The 17,935-nt window shown below is 40.1% G+C and overlaps 1 protein-coding gene across 9 annotated transcripts in view; it reads right to left on the bottom strand.

The window, feature by feature from the left end:
• TNIK (TRAF2 and NCK interacting kinase) overlaps positions 1-17,935 on the bottom strand; it is a 280,941-nt gene that overhangs the window by 26,658 nt on the left and 236,348 nt on the right. For all 9 annotated transcript variants that reach the window (XM_014455950.2, XM_023753889.1, XM_023753886.1 and 6 more), the window contains 3 exons: positions 16,374-16,471; positions 8,941-9,125; positions 887-1,016 (listed from right to left, as the gene is read on the bottom strand). In XM_014455950.2, coding sequence (XP_014311436.2) covers positions 887-1,016; positions 8,941-9,125; positions 16,374-16,471 — 413 coding nt within the window. The remainder of the gene's footprint in view (positions 1-886; positions 1,017-8,940; positions 9,126-16,373; positions 16,472-17,935) is intronic.

Raw genomic sequence — 17,935 nt, 5'->3', positions numbered from 1 at the left:
TAGCACAGATACAATGGGGAGGTTCTGCATGGTGGAGGGACAGGTGAAAGGGAACATGTGCTCTCCCCCGACCCCCCCCCCCCAAACAAAATGTTTCCGGAGTTAAAGAAAAAGTCACTCAAAGTGCTAAGATGCATTAAAAAAAATCCTTATTTGAGGATATGTTTTTATTGATTTTCAGAGAGAGAGGAAGGGAGAGAGAAACATCAGTGCGGAGAGAAACACAGATCAGTTGCCTCCAGTACGCACCCTGACTGGGGATCGTACCTGCAACCCAGGTATGAGCCTTGACCAGAAATTGAACCCACAATCTTTTGTTGTCTGGGATGATACTCCAATCAACTTAGTCACTAGGCCAGGGCGCTGAGGTGCATTTTTAAGGTACAGTGCATATTTCTTTGTTCTTTCACCAATATAGCCAAATAGTCTTTTTAATGTTAATTTAACCAGATAAGATAATGTCACCATTTCTTGGAACTACTGAGCATTTCCTACATTAAAATCCAGAAGGATAAAACCATGGGAGGAGGAGGCAAAACAAGGCCATGGGATGCTGTTCAGAGAGACCATTCTTTCCTATTTTTCTGAGGGAGGAAATATCTAGGTTTGCCAGTTTTATATCCTCGGGCTTACATTTTATATTCCAATTTGCATAAATCCTACCAAAGAATTTGGGCTCATGTAATTAAGTCACACTACGAAAGCTTAGAAGGATACAGAAAAGAAGGCGTTGGACAATTAAAATCACCCAACCATTTAGAAGCCCCCCCCCCCCCCACACACACACACACACTTAAAACACATGCCGGGAGCATTCTTGTGAAGTGCTAATATAAACACCACTTAAGGAATGCACTTCCCCTGCACAGTTTTCATCCCAGCTCACCTCTCTTATCATCAAGGTTCCTTCTCTTGAAATGCTGCTGCTGAAAGTGTCCGCGTGAGAGGTCTCCAGCCCGTGCGTGCCGACCATTCCCACATTGTACTGCTCCGTGCCCCCGGGAGCTCCCGTTGGTCTGAGATGGAAAAGAACAATATTCACGATGATGCATGCTTCAGGGGTGCCTGTTTCCTCCATGTTCATTTTCTAAAAATTATGGTAAGATTTACACACCCTCAACTTTACCATTCTAACCATTTTTAAGTATCCAGTCCACTGGCCTTCGGTACATTCCATATTCGTTTTTAATGCTGCACTGATGTCTGAACTGATGTCCCACTTCAGCAGCTTCCCCTCTCGACCTGATTTCCACCCAGCAGCCAGAGGGAGGGACCAGACACCCTGACCTGCGTGTTTGCACATGCTGTTCCCTCTGCCTGGAAAGCTGTCTTGCACCCTGGCTCGTGGCTGGTTGCCTCTCATTGGTCTGATTTCATCTTAAATGATACTTTGGCTGAGAAACCTTTTCTCACCATCTACCTGTCTTATCCAACCCTTACCCTTTTCCCTCCATTCTTATCCCAATCAGTAATTCTTTCTTTCTTTTTTTAAAGAATATATTTTATTGATTTTTTACAGAGAGGAAGAGAGAGGGATAGAGAATTAGAAACATCGATCAGCTGCTTCCTGCACACCTCCTACCGGGGATGTGCCCGCAACCAAGGCACATGCCCTTGATCGGAATCGAACCTGGGACCTTTCCGTCCACAGGCCAACACTCTATCCACTGAGCCAAACTGGCCAGGGTGATAATTCTTTCTTTTCGACTCTCTTGTAACTTTCTCCTTGTCTCTCCTTGGAACATATGCTTATGAGGACAGAATCTTTGTCTCTTTGCTCATCATTGTATACCCAGCACAGAGTTTAGCACTGAATAGAAGTGCAAAAATCAATTGTTTGAAAAATGGGTTTTACACTAGTTATAAAGAAGACATTTCAATTAAGGGCATCCATTAATGAGGCTGTTGAATTCAAACAGTATTCAGTACTTTTTAATTAAAAATATTTTTATTGATTTCAGAGAGAGGAAGGGAGAGGGAGAGAGAGATAGAAACATCAATGATAATAGAGAATCATTGATTGGCTGCCTCCTGTACGCCCTGTCCTGGGGATCGAGGTTGCAACCCAGGCATGTGCCCTGACTGGAAATCGAACCAGGACCTCCTGGTTCATGGGTCAACTCAACCGCTGAGCCACACCGGCTGGGCAGTAGTCAGTACTTTTTTAAACCTGTGTAATCGCCCCACACTGTGGCATATTTGTTTGCAGTTTGTTTCTTGCTCTAGAGTTTAGATATAATGAAGGAGTAGCAGGATCTCAACACAGGCCCTGAGAGCAGAGGCCGATGCTTTCTGTGTGTTCTGTGGTGCAGACCACAGCACCAAGGAAACAGCACAAGCAAGCAGCATCAGCAGGGGGCGGCTCATCTGCGGGGCTTCTGTTTTCAGAATCGACTGGATCGATTGCTGTCCTACTGCCGCAGCTGCCTCTCTTTGAAAGTGGGCTTTTTAAAAACAGGGAAATGATCAACATTTATTTCTCTCATTAGGTGTACTAACCACACCTTTTGCCATTTTTTTCTTTTAACTGTTTCTTAAAAATTTTAAAAACATCTCTGGTTTCTTGGATCCTATCAAAGTCCAGTCCAAGCATTTGAGGACATATTCAATCCAAGACCCAAGAAACACTACAGACTTAGGACATCCCGGCACAGAGGAGACATCTGTCAAGGATTTTTATCTAAACAGAGGTGAAAAGATAAGTCTAGATCACCCCCCCCCCAAAAAAAATGTATAGAAGACACTTACTTCAAAAGGACTAAACTGGAGCAGTGAATAAAATGATCTAAATATGAGCTAGAACTGATAAGTTTGGGAAGAAATTCCAAAGAAGCATTTTTAATATTTCATCCCCAGCAAGGAGCTATTAATAGCATTACAGAGACATAGAAAAAGAAATTGCTGCAATTGCCCTAGCTGGTTTGGTTCAGTGGATAGAGCATCAACCTACAGACCGAAGGGTCCTGGGTTTGATTCCGGTCAAGAGCACCTTCCTTGATTGCAGACTCCTCCCTGGCCTGGACCCTGGTTGGGGCTCCTGCATGAGGCAACCAATCAATGTGTTTCTCTCACATCGATGTTTCTCTGTCTTTCCCCCTCTCTTCCACACTCCCTAAAAAAATCAATGGAAAAATATCCTCGGGAATTCCTGACTTATTGCTAGATCAGTAGTAAATCAGACTAGTTCTCAAACCTAGGATTTCTTCACTCATTTTTTAGCTCGCAAATTCAACGGTCACTCTGATGGTTATGGTGTTTGGCCTCTTGCCAGTGGTTACTAATCACTCCACTCCATCCTTCCCTCTCTTCTAACTCTTGAGGGGCACCTTTTCCCTGGTTTTCCTTTTGCTTTTCATTCCCTGTCTACTTCCTTCATGAGCTCTTCTTAGATGCTACTGGTACCCAGGATTCTGCTTCACTCTACATAACCTTTGGGAACGCTCCCATCACAACCACTTATAGCTATCACCTGTGTGTGGAATAATCCTAAATTAATGTATCTGATCTTGTCACTCAGAAACTCATTTCTTTAACCTCCTGTTGGATATTTCCCCCTGGGTGTTCACAGGTTTCTCCAGCTCAACATGCTCCAACTAAAACTGTCATCTTCCCTCCTAAACTAGTGCTTCCTCCCGGTAACTGAGCTCAGTTAGTGGCATCACAGGCCATCGTTATCCAAGATAGACATGGAAACTCCGAAGTCCTACTAGAATGCTTTCTCTCATCTCCCCCTCACATTCAATGTAGAGCCTGCCAATTCTACCTCCTAAGCATGCCTCAAATATTTTATGTCCGTTCTGTCGCTGTTCCTTTTAGGTCTGCTTCCTCTTTACCTGAACAACAGTCTTCTTTTTTTAAAAAAAATATATATTTTATTGATTTTTTACAGAGAGGAAGGGAGAGGGATAGAGAGTTAGAAACATCGATGAGAGAGAAACATCGATCAGCTGCTTCCCGCACATCTCCTACTGGGGATGTGCCCGCAACCAAGGTACATGCCCTTGACCGGAATTGAACCTGGGACCCTTCAGTTTGCAGGCCAACACTCTATCCACTGAGCCAAACCAGTCAGGGCAACAATAGTCTTCTTGATGGTCACTCTCTAGTCCTGTCCCCTCATATCCACTCCTCACAGCTGCCAAAGTGAGGTCCCTAAACTCCTAATCTGACCGTGTCATTCTTCTGCTTTCAACCTTTAGCAGCTCCCCATTAACTACAGGATAAACTTCAAAGTTCTTCCTGTGGCTTATAGGCTCTCCATGACCTGATCCTCACCTATCACTCTAGCCTTAATTTTTCACCAAAATATGCCCTCCATTTCTAGCTCTAACAACATATAAGTTCACAAGTCATGTTGACAATATGTACCCTTAATGTGATGTGATAAAAATGACATGTTACCTCTGTATCTTCCTCCCCCAAACCACAGCCTTTGTGGAATCATGAGAACAACATCTGACTAATTCCAATAGAGGGGCATTCTATCCTATACCTGATCAGTACTCCTCAAAATTGCCAAGTTCATCACAAACAAGGGAAGTCTGAGAAACTGTCACTGCCAAGAGCAGTCGAAGGAGACATGACAACTAAATAACTAAGGGAAATGTATCCTCGATGGAATTCTGGAGCAGAAAAGAGTCATTTGGTAAAAAGTAAAAAATTCTGAATAAACTATGGACTTCAGTTATTGTATCAATATTGGCTCATTAATTGTAACATATGCCCCATAGTAATGTTTTATGCTAATAATAGGGAAAACTGTGCAGGGGTTGGGGGGAATAACATGGGAACTCTGTATTATCTGCACAATCTTTCTGTAAATCTAAAACTTAAAAAACTTAATAATAAAAGAATGTTAAAAAGGCAATGATTAAAAAACTAAAGCTAAAATAACCATAACATTTTATAATTAAATAATCCTTTGTTGCAAAAATTATTTTTCTGATATAGAGTCTGGGTAGGAAAAACTAATTGTCCAAATTCCTATAAACTGTAAAAAACAAAACACCTCACTGATTAGGAGAAAATTATAGGAAATTTACTGGAATGAGGCCACAGGTTTGGAACAATAATTTCCTCTAATTGGATTTGTCAAAGTGTTCCTGCAGGGATTGATTTAATTCAATTCAATACACATTTATTGAACACCTGCTATATGAAAGGCCCTTGGTAAATATAAAAGCTGAAGAAAACATGGTTTCTGAAACTAAAGAGGTTAGCATCCAGAAGAGCATGAACACATAACACAAATATTCAAATAAAAGGCAGGATGTGTGTGAGAATGAAATCAAAGAGAGAGATCATTTCGAGAAGAGAAACAACACTGGCAGCACGCAAGGCATTTGTAAGGACCAAGGAAGTTAGTTTGGCTGGAGCATATGCTGGTGCAATCATGCCCCAGGGACAGAAAGGGTTGAGGGCAGTAGGGATACAGCATGACAAAAGCCCAGCTACCACACACTAACAGGACAGAGCCTGAACAATGGATGGAAAGGCAGAAGGGACTGCAGGCCCAGGTGGACGATGGGGTGAGGACCATGGCTTTGTGGCTTTCATTGTCCAGAATGCATTTTGTGACGCTGTACAAACTTCAGTGACTATGGAAGCAGCAGATGTCCCTACTGACCTAGCCCCTGCCTCACATGTACTGTTCTGATACAGAGGGATGCTTCTCTGACTTGCTTGATATGTTGCAAGTCAATCTACAGGCCTTTCCTTCCATCCTCCTATTCTATAAAGCTTTTAGTGTTTTCCGATCATAAAAACAGTACATGCTCATCATAAATTTGGGGATATGCATAAAATAAAAAGCCCTTAGAGTTGTATAATCCAGAGGGGATCGCTGTTATAGTTTTGCTCTATTTCCCTCCATTCATTTTTCTATGCTTGAATCACTGGGAAATAGTGCAATCCATTAGTTAGGGAAGGTAATCTTAGTTATGTGTACTCTTATAGGCTATGCTTTGTGCTATAAATATGAAACCAGCACTGCACACAGAAAAAGGTGTTTGGTTTTTAAGCCTCCTGCACATCAGGATCCCCAACTGCTTGTCTCAATGGCTGGGCTAAATTTCTGAGAAGCTATTTTGTATCCACTTCATGGTAGTGACCTATGTTGCAATATATTTTTTATTTCTGCTCTTAAAATATATAGCACAAAAGGTAAAGGTTTACCTTAACAATAGAAAAGGAAAGTGATAGGAATGTATATAAGAAGCACTTGAACTCTAAAATACCCTTTTCCTAAAGAAACAAAATTGTTTTATAATGGATTTTTGACTATGAGAAGTTTTTAAGGCATGCAACTATCCTGCTGTAGCAGAATAGACTGTATATATTTTATACTCACAAAAATTGTATATATTTACCAAATTGGAATACATACACACATTTGTATCCTGCTTTTTTCTCTGAGCATGTCTCATTTACAATTAAATACTTAAAATATTCTTTAATGGGTGATCATTTCAATCTGTCTAAAATTTACCAATTCTCCAAGAGCCATGGCAGGTTTTGCCTTCAGTCTAACCATTCAAGGATAGTCCGTTTATTATTTCTCAGGATTATAATAATAGAGCCTCTGGATTGTTTTAGCAGACTGTAGTCTGTTTCCTTTCCAAATCATCTTGCTGAAATGATTTCTCTCAAACATAGCACCCATCACATCACTCCCCGGCTCAGGACACCTTTGACGGTTCCTCAATGGCTACATGGTCAAGTGCACATTCTTGTTTTGGTCTCACTAGTCCAGACTTCCCTCCTCATACACCGCACATTCCCTTTAGTAAATGCAACCTTCTGGGTCTTTACTTCAACCGCCTCCCAATTCTAATATTACCCCATGTTCTTTTCTATCTCGATGACAGCGATATGTGTACACGTCTTTCCTCTGGACTAGGCTGTAAACCTTTTGAAGCCTGGACTTGCAATTTCACTTTAACAAAAGTAAATGTAAACCAAAGTCACTGAAGACCAACTTCATTCCAGATGCCATGTGAGGTGTTAAGAGTAGAGAGAGGAATAAGGCACAGTCTTCATCCTCAGGGACCTCACAGGGACCCAACATGCACTAAATATCCCAATTCGAAGCACTACATGAAACTACAGGAATATACTCGAGGGACAGTGGCAGCACAGAGGGGGCGGGCTTCACTTGTGTAGGCTGGGCTGTGTCTAGGTGATTTCTAAAGGACCGAAGGGTGCCAGACGGCAGAGTGGAAGTGTAGCATGGTCCATACGGGCAATTTTAGAAAGGTGGGTGTTTCTGTAGCAGGGGAAGAGATGGACCAACAGCCTTGCAAAATAGGACAGGAGGCTGAAAAACCAAATGCAAGTTAACATCCCTTCCAAGGCTGCCTTTGATTATTCTACCAAATATTGATTCCACCCTGAAATTTTTCATGTATAATTTTGTCTCTTTCTAACTAGACTCTAAACTTTTGCAAGGCAGAATTCAGAATTCAAGAATATGCACTTCTTGAATGTCTCTCAAAGCCCTCAGTATGGTGTCTAATACACAGCGAAAGTTTCACCAACCTTTCAGATTCATTACCTGCCCTCAACCTGATAGTTGTAAACTCAGTGCTTAAAGGGAATTCGAAACATCTGTGAGAAGAACTAAGCAATGCTGAGTCGAGACAGAAACTGAGAAGACCAGCATATTTTGCAGAAATGTTCTGGATTAGTGATTTTGCCTCTTACAACAATTTTATTGGCTGTTAAAGAAACACTTTAATGAAATTTGTTTCAAAATGTCATCTTTTTGCATATTTATAGTTGTTAATAACTGGGTAATCAACAGTAAAATAACAAGAATGGATTTCTTCCGTGATGGTAATTGGATTTGCCTCTCAGAATTGCTTGTATGTGATGATCATTAATCAGTGGAAGACATTCCCGGTGGACTGGCCAGCCTTGTGTCTCCAATCCCTGCTGGAGAGGACAGTAATTTATAGTCTGAAATGGTATCTTCTCTATAGGGAGTGAGTGTGGTGTGATGACTAATCTTAGTAGCTGAGCCAAAGAAATGGAGGTGAGTGAGGAGTGAAGTTGGAAAGTCAGCATCACTCTATCAAAGTTACAGCAAACAAGAGCAACAGCTCCTATGTTTCTTTGGGGAGGAAATGAGAGATGCATGTGAGTGGGACTGTATGAATATGTTTGTTTGAATTGGAGAAGCAAATAGGGAAGAGGAGGGATCTGTCATAATATCTTGTCCCATAAGAAAAAGAAGAAGTCAGCCTCCACTTCACTGAAAAAAAGAGTAAAGGGTATACATACTAGGGGAATTATAGGCAGGTATAAATATAGATACAAATATCCAAAAAGAAGACTGCAAAGAGACTGACAGAATGTATGTGGTGAAGTCATAGGTCACAGAAAAAAGGATCACATAAATGAGAGAATGAAGATGAAACAGAGAATCTTGATGGACAGATTTAAGTCAGACACTCAGAAGTTTCCTGCAGGATTATCTGATTCCTGATTCTTTTTTGGGATGCTACCCCACACTGCCACATGCATTCCTCCTTATTTAGTGGTGATGGAATAGGTCTCAGGTTGTTCATTTTAACCTTGAAATGTCATTGCCCATAATTTAACTCTTCCAGTTCCAGGGGGACAGGTACGTGTCAACAGTCTGCCTGGCAATATCATTTGCCCTGGAAATGACAAGAACCAAGAAAGCATCACCAAAGAGACAGCCCAGCAACGGTACCTGGATAAAGAACATGCTGTCCCAGAAACACCATGTATTCTAAGTGACTGTGTCCATGAAGAGAGACAGTCTTAGAACTATGCTCTAATGAAAAGACAAATCCCCAAAGCTGACTGATCCTTCCAGAGACTCATAAAAACTCTTACATTTAATTCATATTTCTCATCCTTTCATTTTGGAGACCTAGCCCTCCCCGGCCCACATGTAAAAAGCTGTCCTCTTACATCAGTCTGGGTATGTCGCTGACAGCCACCGTCCCGTCATGGGTCTCGCTCTCCCCATCTTCCTCCTCTTCATCACTACTTTCCGACTCCTCACTGGAGGAGGAGTAATCAGTCACTTTCTTCAGCGGGCGGTTGGTTTCTTCAATCCGGAGTTCTCGTAATTCTTTGGCTAACGCCGTCAGATCCTACAAGAGATAAGTTTGTTCAGCATATATGAATTTTAGATACGACCGAAGTGACATTCCTCAATAAGTCAGTGATCCAGCATAAGCAACAAGAAAAAAAGCTCTCTATAGAATTGTTACAAACATAGTTACTGCATGGAACTAGGAAAACGATGTTTGTAGCATGTAGAAACTAGAAAAGATGAAATAAATTTAAACTTTGTTCAAAACCAATTGCTAGACTGAGATTTTTCAAATCTGAATACAATGGTGTATATATGTGTATATGTGTTGTGTGTGTACACATATATACAAACACTGGGTCCTCGTTTTATTTTGGGAAGGTGAAGCTGGTCACCCTCAGGTTAATGGGAAAATGCCTGGGATTAGAAATGGTTCCCCAGTGTGGTGGGACTCCTGCCCAAGCCACGGTCATGGCCTTCCCCCTCTTATGGTGGCTACTGTACCAAAATCTAGCATCAGTCACAGAACAGAGCAATTCCCAAGATTCCAGCTACAACAATGACTCATCTGGTGTGTCATCATTCCCCGGAGAGCGGAGGCACACATCAAGTAATGGCCCAACCAACCCAAAGCCCAGTGCCACTGACATTTATAGCCACGGAGCTGAATTAATCAAGAAGAACGACAACAAAAAAAGGAGTTCTCTTCCAGAATTATAGGTGTTTCATTATCTTTTGGTTGAAGTTGCAGTCACCTGGCAGAAACCCTGGCAAGGACTACTGAAATGAATGTGCAAACACCAAAAGGAAGAGATCATTTTTTCAGTTTTCCATGAGTATGATGAAACCTCTAGCCTGATGGATGTGATGACGTGGTATTTAATCACCAGGCACATTGCAGGCAGTGTGCTGAATATCTGACCACCTTTCTATTTTACATGCTTTCCGAGCAATGCAGAGGGAAGCAGTTCTGCAAAAGCATGGCCGCTCTAATTTGCATGGGTTAAACTGCCCATGGTATACAGCATGCAAATGAGGAAAAAGCAATTTGACATCAGTCTTACCATTTCTCCCTATATTAGTGACCCATGTGGGAATCAGAACATTCAGTGAGAGACAGGGCGTTAGGGAGAGAGAAACTCATTGAAAGATACTAAATCCCAGTTTTCTTTTGGCCATATTCTCTCTTTATTTCAATCCAGAAATGTATTTGTCTGATTCACCTGATGTAGGATTATGGCAATGTAAAGGATCTAAATGACATTTTGAGAATCATTCTAATTGGTTAGAAAAAATGTGATTAATGTATATAATTAAATTATAATTTAAAAAATATATTTTTTAAAGAAGACAACAGAGTGTCATGTTTCCTAATTGTCGCCAATATGTCAAGCATTGGTAAGACCAGGAAAGGAAATGCTAGGCATTTTATTTGGTCTAGAATTTAGGGAGTTCAAGGTGCTAAGTGGAGTTGTTTCTTTCTAATTTCATAGAAACCAAAGGGAAAGCAGTAATGACTTTTAAATTTGTCCTAAATTTGCTTGAATTGAAGTCCTTGGAAAAGAGAAGCCTTTGAAAATTCAAATTGTGCTCTTTGAGTTTTTACACATGTGCACAGATTAGGTGCATACACACATGGCCTCGGTCTCAGTATCTTTGCCCCATTAATGAAAATGAAAATAGAATTGGTACATTATTAAAAGGTGTTTGAAGGTAATGTATACCACTAAAGAAGAGGAAAATTATCACACAGAATTTTATGCAAGTTTATTTCTGGTTTCTTTGGCAATAGGCCAAAATAGAAAAAACTAATACTTGAATTTCACCTTTTTACTTATTATTTCCTCTTTTTTTCTCTCTTATTTCCTCTTGACAACTGTTTATCTTTATCAAAATAAGAACAAAATGAAGGGTATGCTATACTTAAGTGCAGTGGGGAAATATAATTTAGATATTTGTTAAGGCTTTGAATGAAAAAGGATATTATTATCCTCCAAACCACTAAAATAATAGCAAATTGGATAAATTTATTTTGTATTTTGTCTTCAGCACGTTAGGATCATGTTAAGTCTCATCAAACAATATAACTGGCATTGAAATGTTACTGGTCATTAGAAATACATTTTATTATGATTTAAAGAGAGAATATGGTTTAAAATAGTTTATTTCTAATGTTAATAATTCTGAGTAAAATATAATAATATTAACTATGATTTACTTAAATAAATAATAAACTTTTCCCATGGGTTGATTTTCCCATCTCTGACACTTCAAAACAAGACAAAGGAGATTAAAAAAATATTAGAAGTATTAAGCTGGTCCGAAGTCCATTGATTTAAAGAAACGCTCACTTGTTAAAATGACCTAAACTTCTACAAACACTGTATTTAGGAACACTTTAAAGTTCTGACCTACTTTATAATTTTGCTTTTAATTAGATATTTTTTGCTTCTGCGTTATTAAAAAGCTATCTTTACTGAAATATTAAAAATAATTGCAAATTCCTTTTAAGTTTAATTGGTAACTGCCTGAAGGGTGAGGCATATATGAAAAGCTGTAGGTAACAACAATGAGTAACTCAAACGTAATAACTCCAGTCAAAAAAAAAAAATTAATCTTCTATTGCCAGTAGTCTGTGTGTTTAGCTGAAGTTTTGTTTCTTATCCATTCTGGAAGAACTTACAATAGCAAAGTTGTAAGAAACAGACATGATCTAACACTGACACCACTGGGTTCAGAACCATTTTCATACATTTTATTTTCTGACAATACCAATTTTCTCCATATAATGAGTTTTTGTGGTAATTTATTGCTTTGCTGTCTCAAGCCTGGAGCTAAAAAGTATTAAAAAAAGGGGGGGGGGAGTACTATTTAGCCTGGAAATATTTGAGAATGTGTAACTATAAAAGAACTATGCAAAATTGTAAGTTTTTTTTGATTACTGAGTAAATGTGAAGATAGTTAAGAGGCTCTTTTTTAAAATATATTTCATTGATTTTTTATAGAGAGGAAGGGAGAGGGATAGAGAGTCAGAAACATCAATGATAGAGAAGCATCGATTAGCTGCCTCCTGCACACCTCCCACTGGGGATGTGCCCACAACCAAGGTACATGCCCTTGACTGGAATCGAACCTGGGGCCTTTCAGTCCGCAGGCCGATGCTCTAGCCACTGAGCCAAACTGGTCAGGGCCTCTTTTTTTTTTCTAAATATATTTTATTGATTTTTACAGAGAGGAAGGGAGAGGGATAGAGAGTTAGAAATATCGATGGGAGAGAAACAGCGATCAGCTGCCTCCTGCACACCTCCCACTGGGGATGTGCCCGCAACCAAGGTACATGCCCTTGACCGGAATCGAACCTGGGACCCTTCAGTCCGCAGGCCGACGCTCTATCCACTGAGCCAAACCAGTTAGGGCTAGTTAAAAGGCTCTTACCCAACAGTTTCCTTACGTTTTAGAATCAACTTGATATAATTAATTCCAAAAAGCTTATTTAATCTGATAATTAAACTTTACCTAAAATGAAGCTCTTTTAAGAAATAATATAGTTTATTCAGATTTTAGTTCAATTTTTTAAATGATTAAAATAATAAAGTTTTAAAGCTGGTCTTTTTAAAAAATGTTAAATAATTTTTTATTGCTCAAGTTTTGTCCAAACTGGATGTGCCCTGGAATTTTTCAGATTCCTACATTCTAATGAAAAACTAGTGATAAAGCCGGTGTTTGCTTGCACCATAATCCTCATGCCATATATTTCATTAGGCTAAAGTAAAGCGAATATTTATTTTCAAAGGTTGTGTGAAACAATCAGTCTATGCTGCACAATCTTATATTGCATTAGAGTGTAATGCCAAATTAATGGAAACTCCCCCAGATGATTTTTTTGGGAAAAATCACACCATTAAATTAGCAACAAGTTTTCAAAAGAGCTTTAAGACTTTTCATTTCAAATCTGGGTTAGCTAAATGTCAATTCAGTCACTAGAGAGAAGCCATATCAAAATCTAGGCATGGAGATAGGGGGGAGGTTTAATTCAAGGTTTCTTAACTGTGGCACCACTGACATTTGGGGTTGGAGGATTCCCTACTGTGGGTTGTTCTCCTGGGCACTCGGGGATGTTTAGTGGCATCTCTGCTCTGCCCACAGATGCCAATAGCACTTCTCCCATTTCCACGTTGTGACAGCCAAAACTGCCCCCAGACTTTGCCAAATGTCACTTAAGTAGAGGGACGGAAGGGAGTCACCCCTGATTGGGAACCAATGAGTTAGGCAGAACCAAGTAATCCTGTGTTTTTAGTGGTTCGGATCAGTGATTCTCAGGGGGTAGGGTTATCAGAATTACCTGGAGGGATTTTTTTTTTTTAAACTCCACATGGCCTTAGAGATTTTAGTAAACAGCTCCCAACACCCACCCAATTGCTTATAATTACTTATACCACTGCTGTCCCCTCTCCTCTCTGTCCAGTGTGCTAGAACATACCAAAATGAAGCAATTTTTAAAAGCCTACAATATCCTGGGTTAACCAGATAAAAATCCATGAGAAACCTTATGACAGCCACCCCCATGCCCATTTCTGGACTCATGAGATTTCCCGTGGATTGTGCACACACACAAGCATTCTATTGGAGGCCAGAACATCAGAACATGGTTCTCTTTCTGCAATTCTTTGAGAGAAAACTAGTGATAATCCCTGTCCTTCTCACTGTTATGAGGGAAAGGAGCAAGGCGTGGCACAGGGCAATTAAAAACCTTTCCCTTTTTCCATTCTATAAGTGCCATCTACACATTGCAGACATGTAGAGCCTCATTTTTTTATAAGCAATTATCCTTTAACCATGAAAATTACTTTCTAAATCACTCTGAGTGATGAGGCAGTCATAGTGCTGAAAAGTGAGGCTTTTTAGTAAAGATCAGATGCATAGAAACATGCTTCTCTCACCTGCCAAAATAGCCCATACCTTTGGCCCAAACTTTAAAATGAGGATATCCCCTTGGCTTTACATAGTGTTTCATACTTCATAAAATGCTCTCGCACACAATCATGTGAGCAAGGCAGTGCAGGTATTTTTATCCCCATTTTAAAGATGAGAAAACTGTGGCCCAGAGAGGTTATAAGACTGGCTGGTCCTAGCCAGTTATGTACTGGGGGAGCTAGAATTTGAATACAGCTTGTTGTCTCTAGAGCCGGTGCTTTTTTCATATTATTTCACAAAAATGGTGCTCAGCAGAGCCACAGCCTTAAAGCCACAATGGTAGTCTTCAGATTCCATGCAGTTAGGATTCTTTGCAAGGCTTGTCTCTTAAAAAACAAAAAACATACCAAAAAAAACCAACAAAAAAATACAACACAAAAAAACCCAAACCCTCCAGTAGGCTGTATTCATGCAGGTCTGACAAACAGCAGTAAGGCGGTCATCCTTCTTAGCAAGCTAAGATCGACAAAGCCATATATTTTCCTAATGGAAAAATGTCTCCATGAATAAGGAAATAAAGTCACTTAACTCGCCAGTATTCATTAACTAAAGATGCTGTTGCTGTTGATGCTGTAGTTAATGTTCCACAAAATTAATCTAACAATACCCAGTAATTCCTTGTTCACAAATCACACGCTATAAATTCTCAGTGCCCTAGAATGATGTCTTTTTTCTTTGTTAGTAAAACCACCATCCCCTAGCAAGGCTGGCGAGCAAAGACTAAAAGCTCAGGTTTGCTATTGGAAGATACCAGAATAAGAAACTCTGCCAATAGCAAAGCACTGATGCTTATCTTTAGCCAGACTGCAACATCGGAAAAGTGGCATTGTGGCTTAGAAGGAAGGTGTCTGGAGCTTCATAGTGGTGTGTGAGGGCCTTAGCCTGGCTTCTGTTGAAGGGGCCTTCTCCCAACAGATCACTCCAAATGAGTGAGCTTTCAATCTGTGACCCAGTGGGCCGCTTTCTCGGATGTCAGCATCAGAAAATCAGTTTCATATTGATATTTTTGTGAAAGCACGACCAAGGAAATATAATACTAACCTCATCTATAGCTTTCTTATAGCTCTGAGATAAGAGGAACCCAATCCAGAAGAATCCACAGGAAAGGAAAAAGCCAGAAGAAAGGCAGCAGGTTAGACACAAAACGGAAATTGTTAGTACACAACCGATAAATGCAAAAGGGCAAAGAGAACCTCAACCCAGAAGAGTGCAGATTCTCCTTATTATCACTCTCACTAAACTCCCTTACTTTAAAACATAATCAACAGAGTAAACAAAAAAGGCTTCCCATTTATTTCATAGAAAAGACTAGAGGCCTGGTGCACGAATTTGTGCACAGGTGGGGTCCCTCGGCCCGGCTGGCAATCAGGGTGGTGGGAGGTTGGCCAGGGGGGAGGGGCTGTGGGAGGTTGGCTGTGGGAGCACACTGACCACCAGGGGGCAACTCCTGCATTGAGCATCTGACCCCTGGTGGTCAGTGTGCGTCATAGCGACCGGTCGTTCGGTTGCTTAGGCTTTTATATATATAGATGCTCAGAAAATTTAGGTGGAGAGTAACTCATCCCAAATTAATTTCTAACTTTCAAATTCCAGCCTCCGTGCTCTTATTTCTTTCTTTAAGGCCACTTGGGATCTGCTGTGTCATAGCAATGCAGCTAGAATTCATGCTATCAGGGCCCCTGGCAGACCATGCTTATCAGGTTTTGGTCCCGAAAATATAGTCCTAGAGCAGCCGTGGGCAAACTACGGCCCGCGGGCCGGATCCGGCCCGTTTGAAATGAATAAAACTAAAAAAAAAAAGACCATACCCTTTTATGTAATGATGTTTACTTTGAATTTATATTAGTTCACACAAACACTCCATCCATGCTTTTGTTCCGCCCTCTGGTCCAGTTTAAGAACCCATTGTGGCCCTCGAGTCAAAAAGTTTGCCCACCCCTGTCCTAGAGGCATGAAACACAGCAGAAAAATTGTAATATTAACTCATATGGAAAATAATATGGAGAAAGGCAAGGTAGAGAAGAGGAACCCATAGAAAGTGCCCAAATCTTCTTAACTGCTAGTTTCAACACCTTTTGGCCAAATTTGAGTAGAAATTATGGAACTAATGATATGAATTATTTGCTAATGATCACCAAATCCATAAAGGCAGATAAGCAATCCAATATCTGTTCAGTTTTTTCCTCATCAGGTATGTCTTCCTTCTGGATGCTTCTGCTTATTAATCTCAAGAATTTTTGTTTTATAGTCACGAGTGTATCCCCAATGACTTTATCCTGTGGGTTTTCTGGTGAATTAAAAGCTTAGAACTCTTTGAGGGAAAAGCACTCACAGCTGGTCGACTAGATCGGGTAATGTCCCTGGATTCTTCTGGCTTCACCTTGGAAGGCTCATGGGGGAGCACAGGTGATCCTTCCGACTTGCTGTTGGCTAGAGGAAAACACAGAGGGCCAAGAAAGGTAATGACCGTCAGAAAGTGCTGGCTCAAGTTCAGGAGTTCTGTGTGAGTCATCCTTTAGGATTACTCAGCTGACCCATTTGCTAAGGCACATCCTCAAGCAAATCCATGAAAAAAGAGTAAATGTTTAGGCAAACTAAATCAAGCAAACACACTAGTGGAAGTTCACTAGTAATAATAAGAGAAACTAGCGTGCCACTACCATTTACTGAGCATTAATTGTGTGTCAAGCCTAGTGCTAAGTGCTTTCTATGACAATCCTCGCTCCAACCCAATCATGTGGCACATTTTCCTATTTTACAATTGAACAGACTTAGAGATATAACACACTGGCCTAAGGTCACATTGAAATTATGGACAGAGTTGAGATTCTGTCTGATTTCTCAAAGTCCTAGTCTTAAGATTCAATGTTTGCTTTCTTCTTTTACCACTTACCCGCGAGGACAAGTTATTTTGATGGAATTTTGTGGAGAAAAATATTAGAAACCCATTTTATTTGGTGGAATAGTTTTTAAGTGGGTGTGTGGAGAGAGTTATCTGGGTCCTTGAGGGAAGAAAGAATGAGGTGGGGACAGGAAGGAGTGTGTTGATGATAAAGGAGAGGGATCCTAGAATAGAGATGCCGAGCATGGGTGGGGGAGGGCTCCCTGACAGCTACAGAGTGAAGAGCATCCCTTCCATTTATGAGCTTATAGGTGGAGAAGAAGTAATCTAGGTTTTTTTCTAGGTCAGGGCCAGAGATACAAGAGTGCTTTTGATCCAGAAGAACTAGGAGCCAAAGGAAAGAAGGTAAGAATTAAACCTGAACCAGATCAGAGAATTTTCTTTAGCATTTACTCTTATTACGGATATTAAGTTATCAATAGAAAAAGGTAAGGGAATTCTCAATTAAGTACATTTATATTTGGATCAAGGCAACACAAGTATACATAGCTGTGGCTGTGCCACTGACATTAGAAGAATGCATACAAGGGCAACCATAGGCCAGTCTATAACCCAGTTCAGAGATAGGATTATCACATTTCAAAATGGACATGTAGTGACTTTACTTATTTAAAACCTTGAAAAGATTTAGAAGGTAAGTAATGATTGTGTCTAGTGAAAAGGCTAAGAAAATTGTGCTAATATTTATCAAATTGCACTTTAAAAAGTCTTGGTCTTTCTTACTTGGAAGCAAAATTATCTTCTGAAGAAGGTTATTCAGAAAGAGTAAATTTAGATTGGCTAGAAACAATGTGCTGTTGTGTGTAATTAGCTGGACATACTAATGTCTTTCACAAGCTTCCACATTAATGAAAACTGAACAATGATGAATGACTTGAATTAAATGGTCAGAGACTAATTTTTACCTCTCCAACAGGAATAACCAGAAGAGTTAAATATGTATTTTAGGTTAAAATTTTATTTCTTCTCAAACATATGTATACTAGAGGCCC

Source organism: Myotis lucifugus, unplaced genomic scaffold, assembly GCF_000147115.1.
Source record: "Myotis lucifugus unplaced genomic scaffold, Myoluc2.0 scaffold_53, whole genome shotgun sequence".
Taxonomy (NCBI): Eukaryota; Metazoa; Chordata; class Mammalia; order Chiroptera; family Vespertilionidae; genus Myotis; species Myotis lucifugus.
Note: the sequence above shows the minus strand (reverse complement) of the source record. Positions and strands in the feature narration are given on the sequence as shown.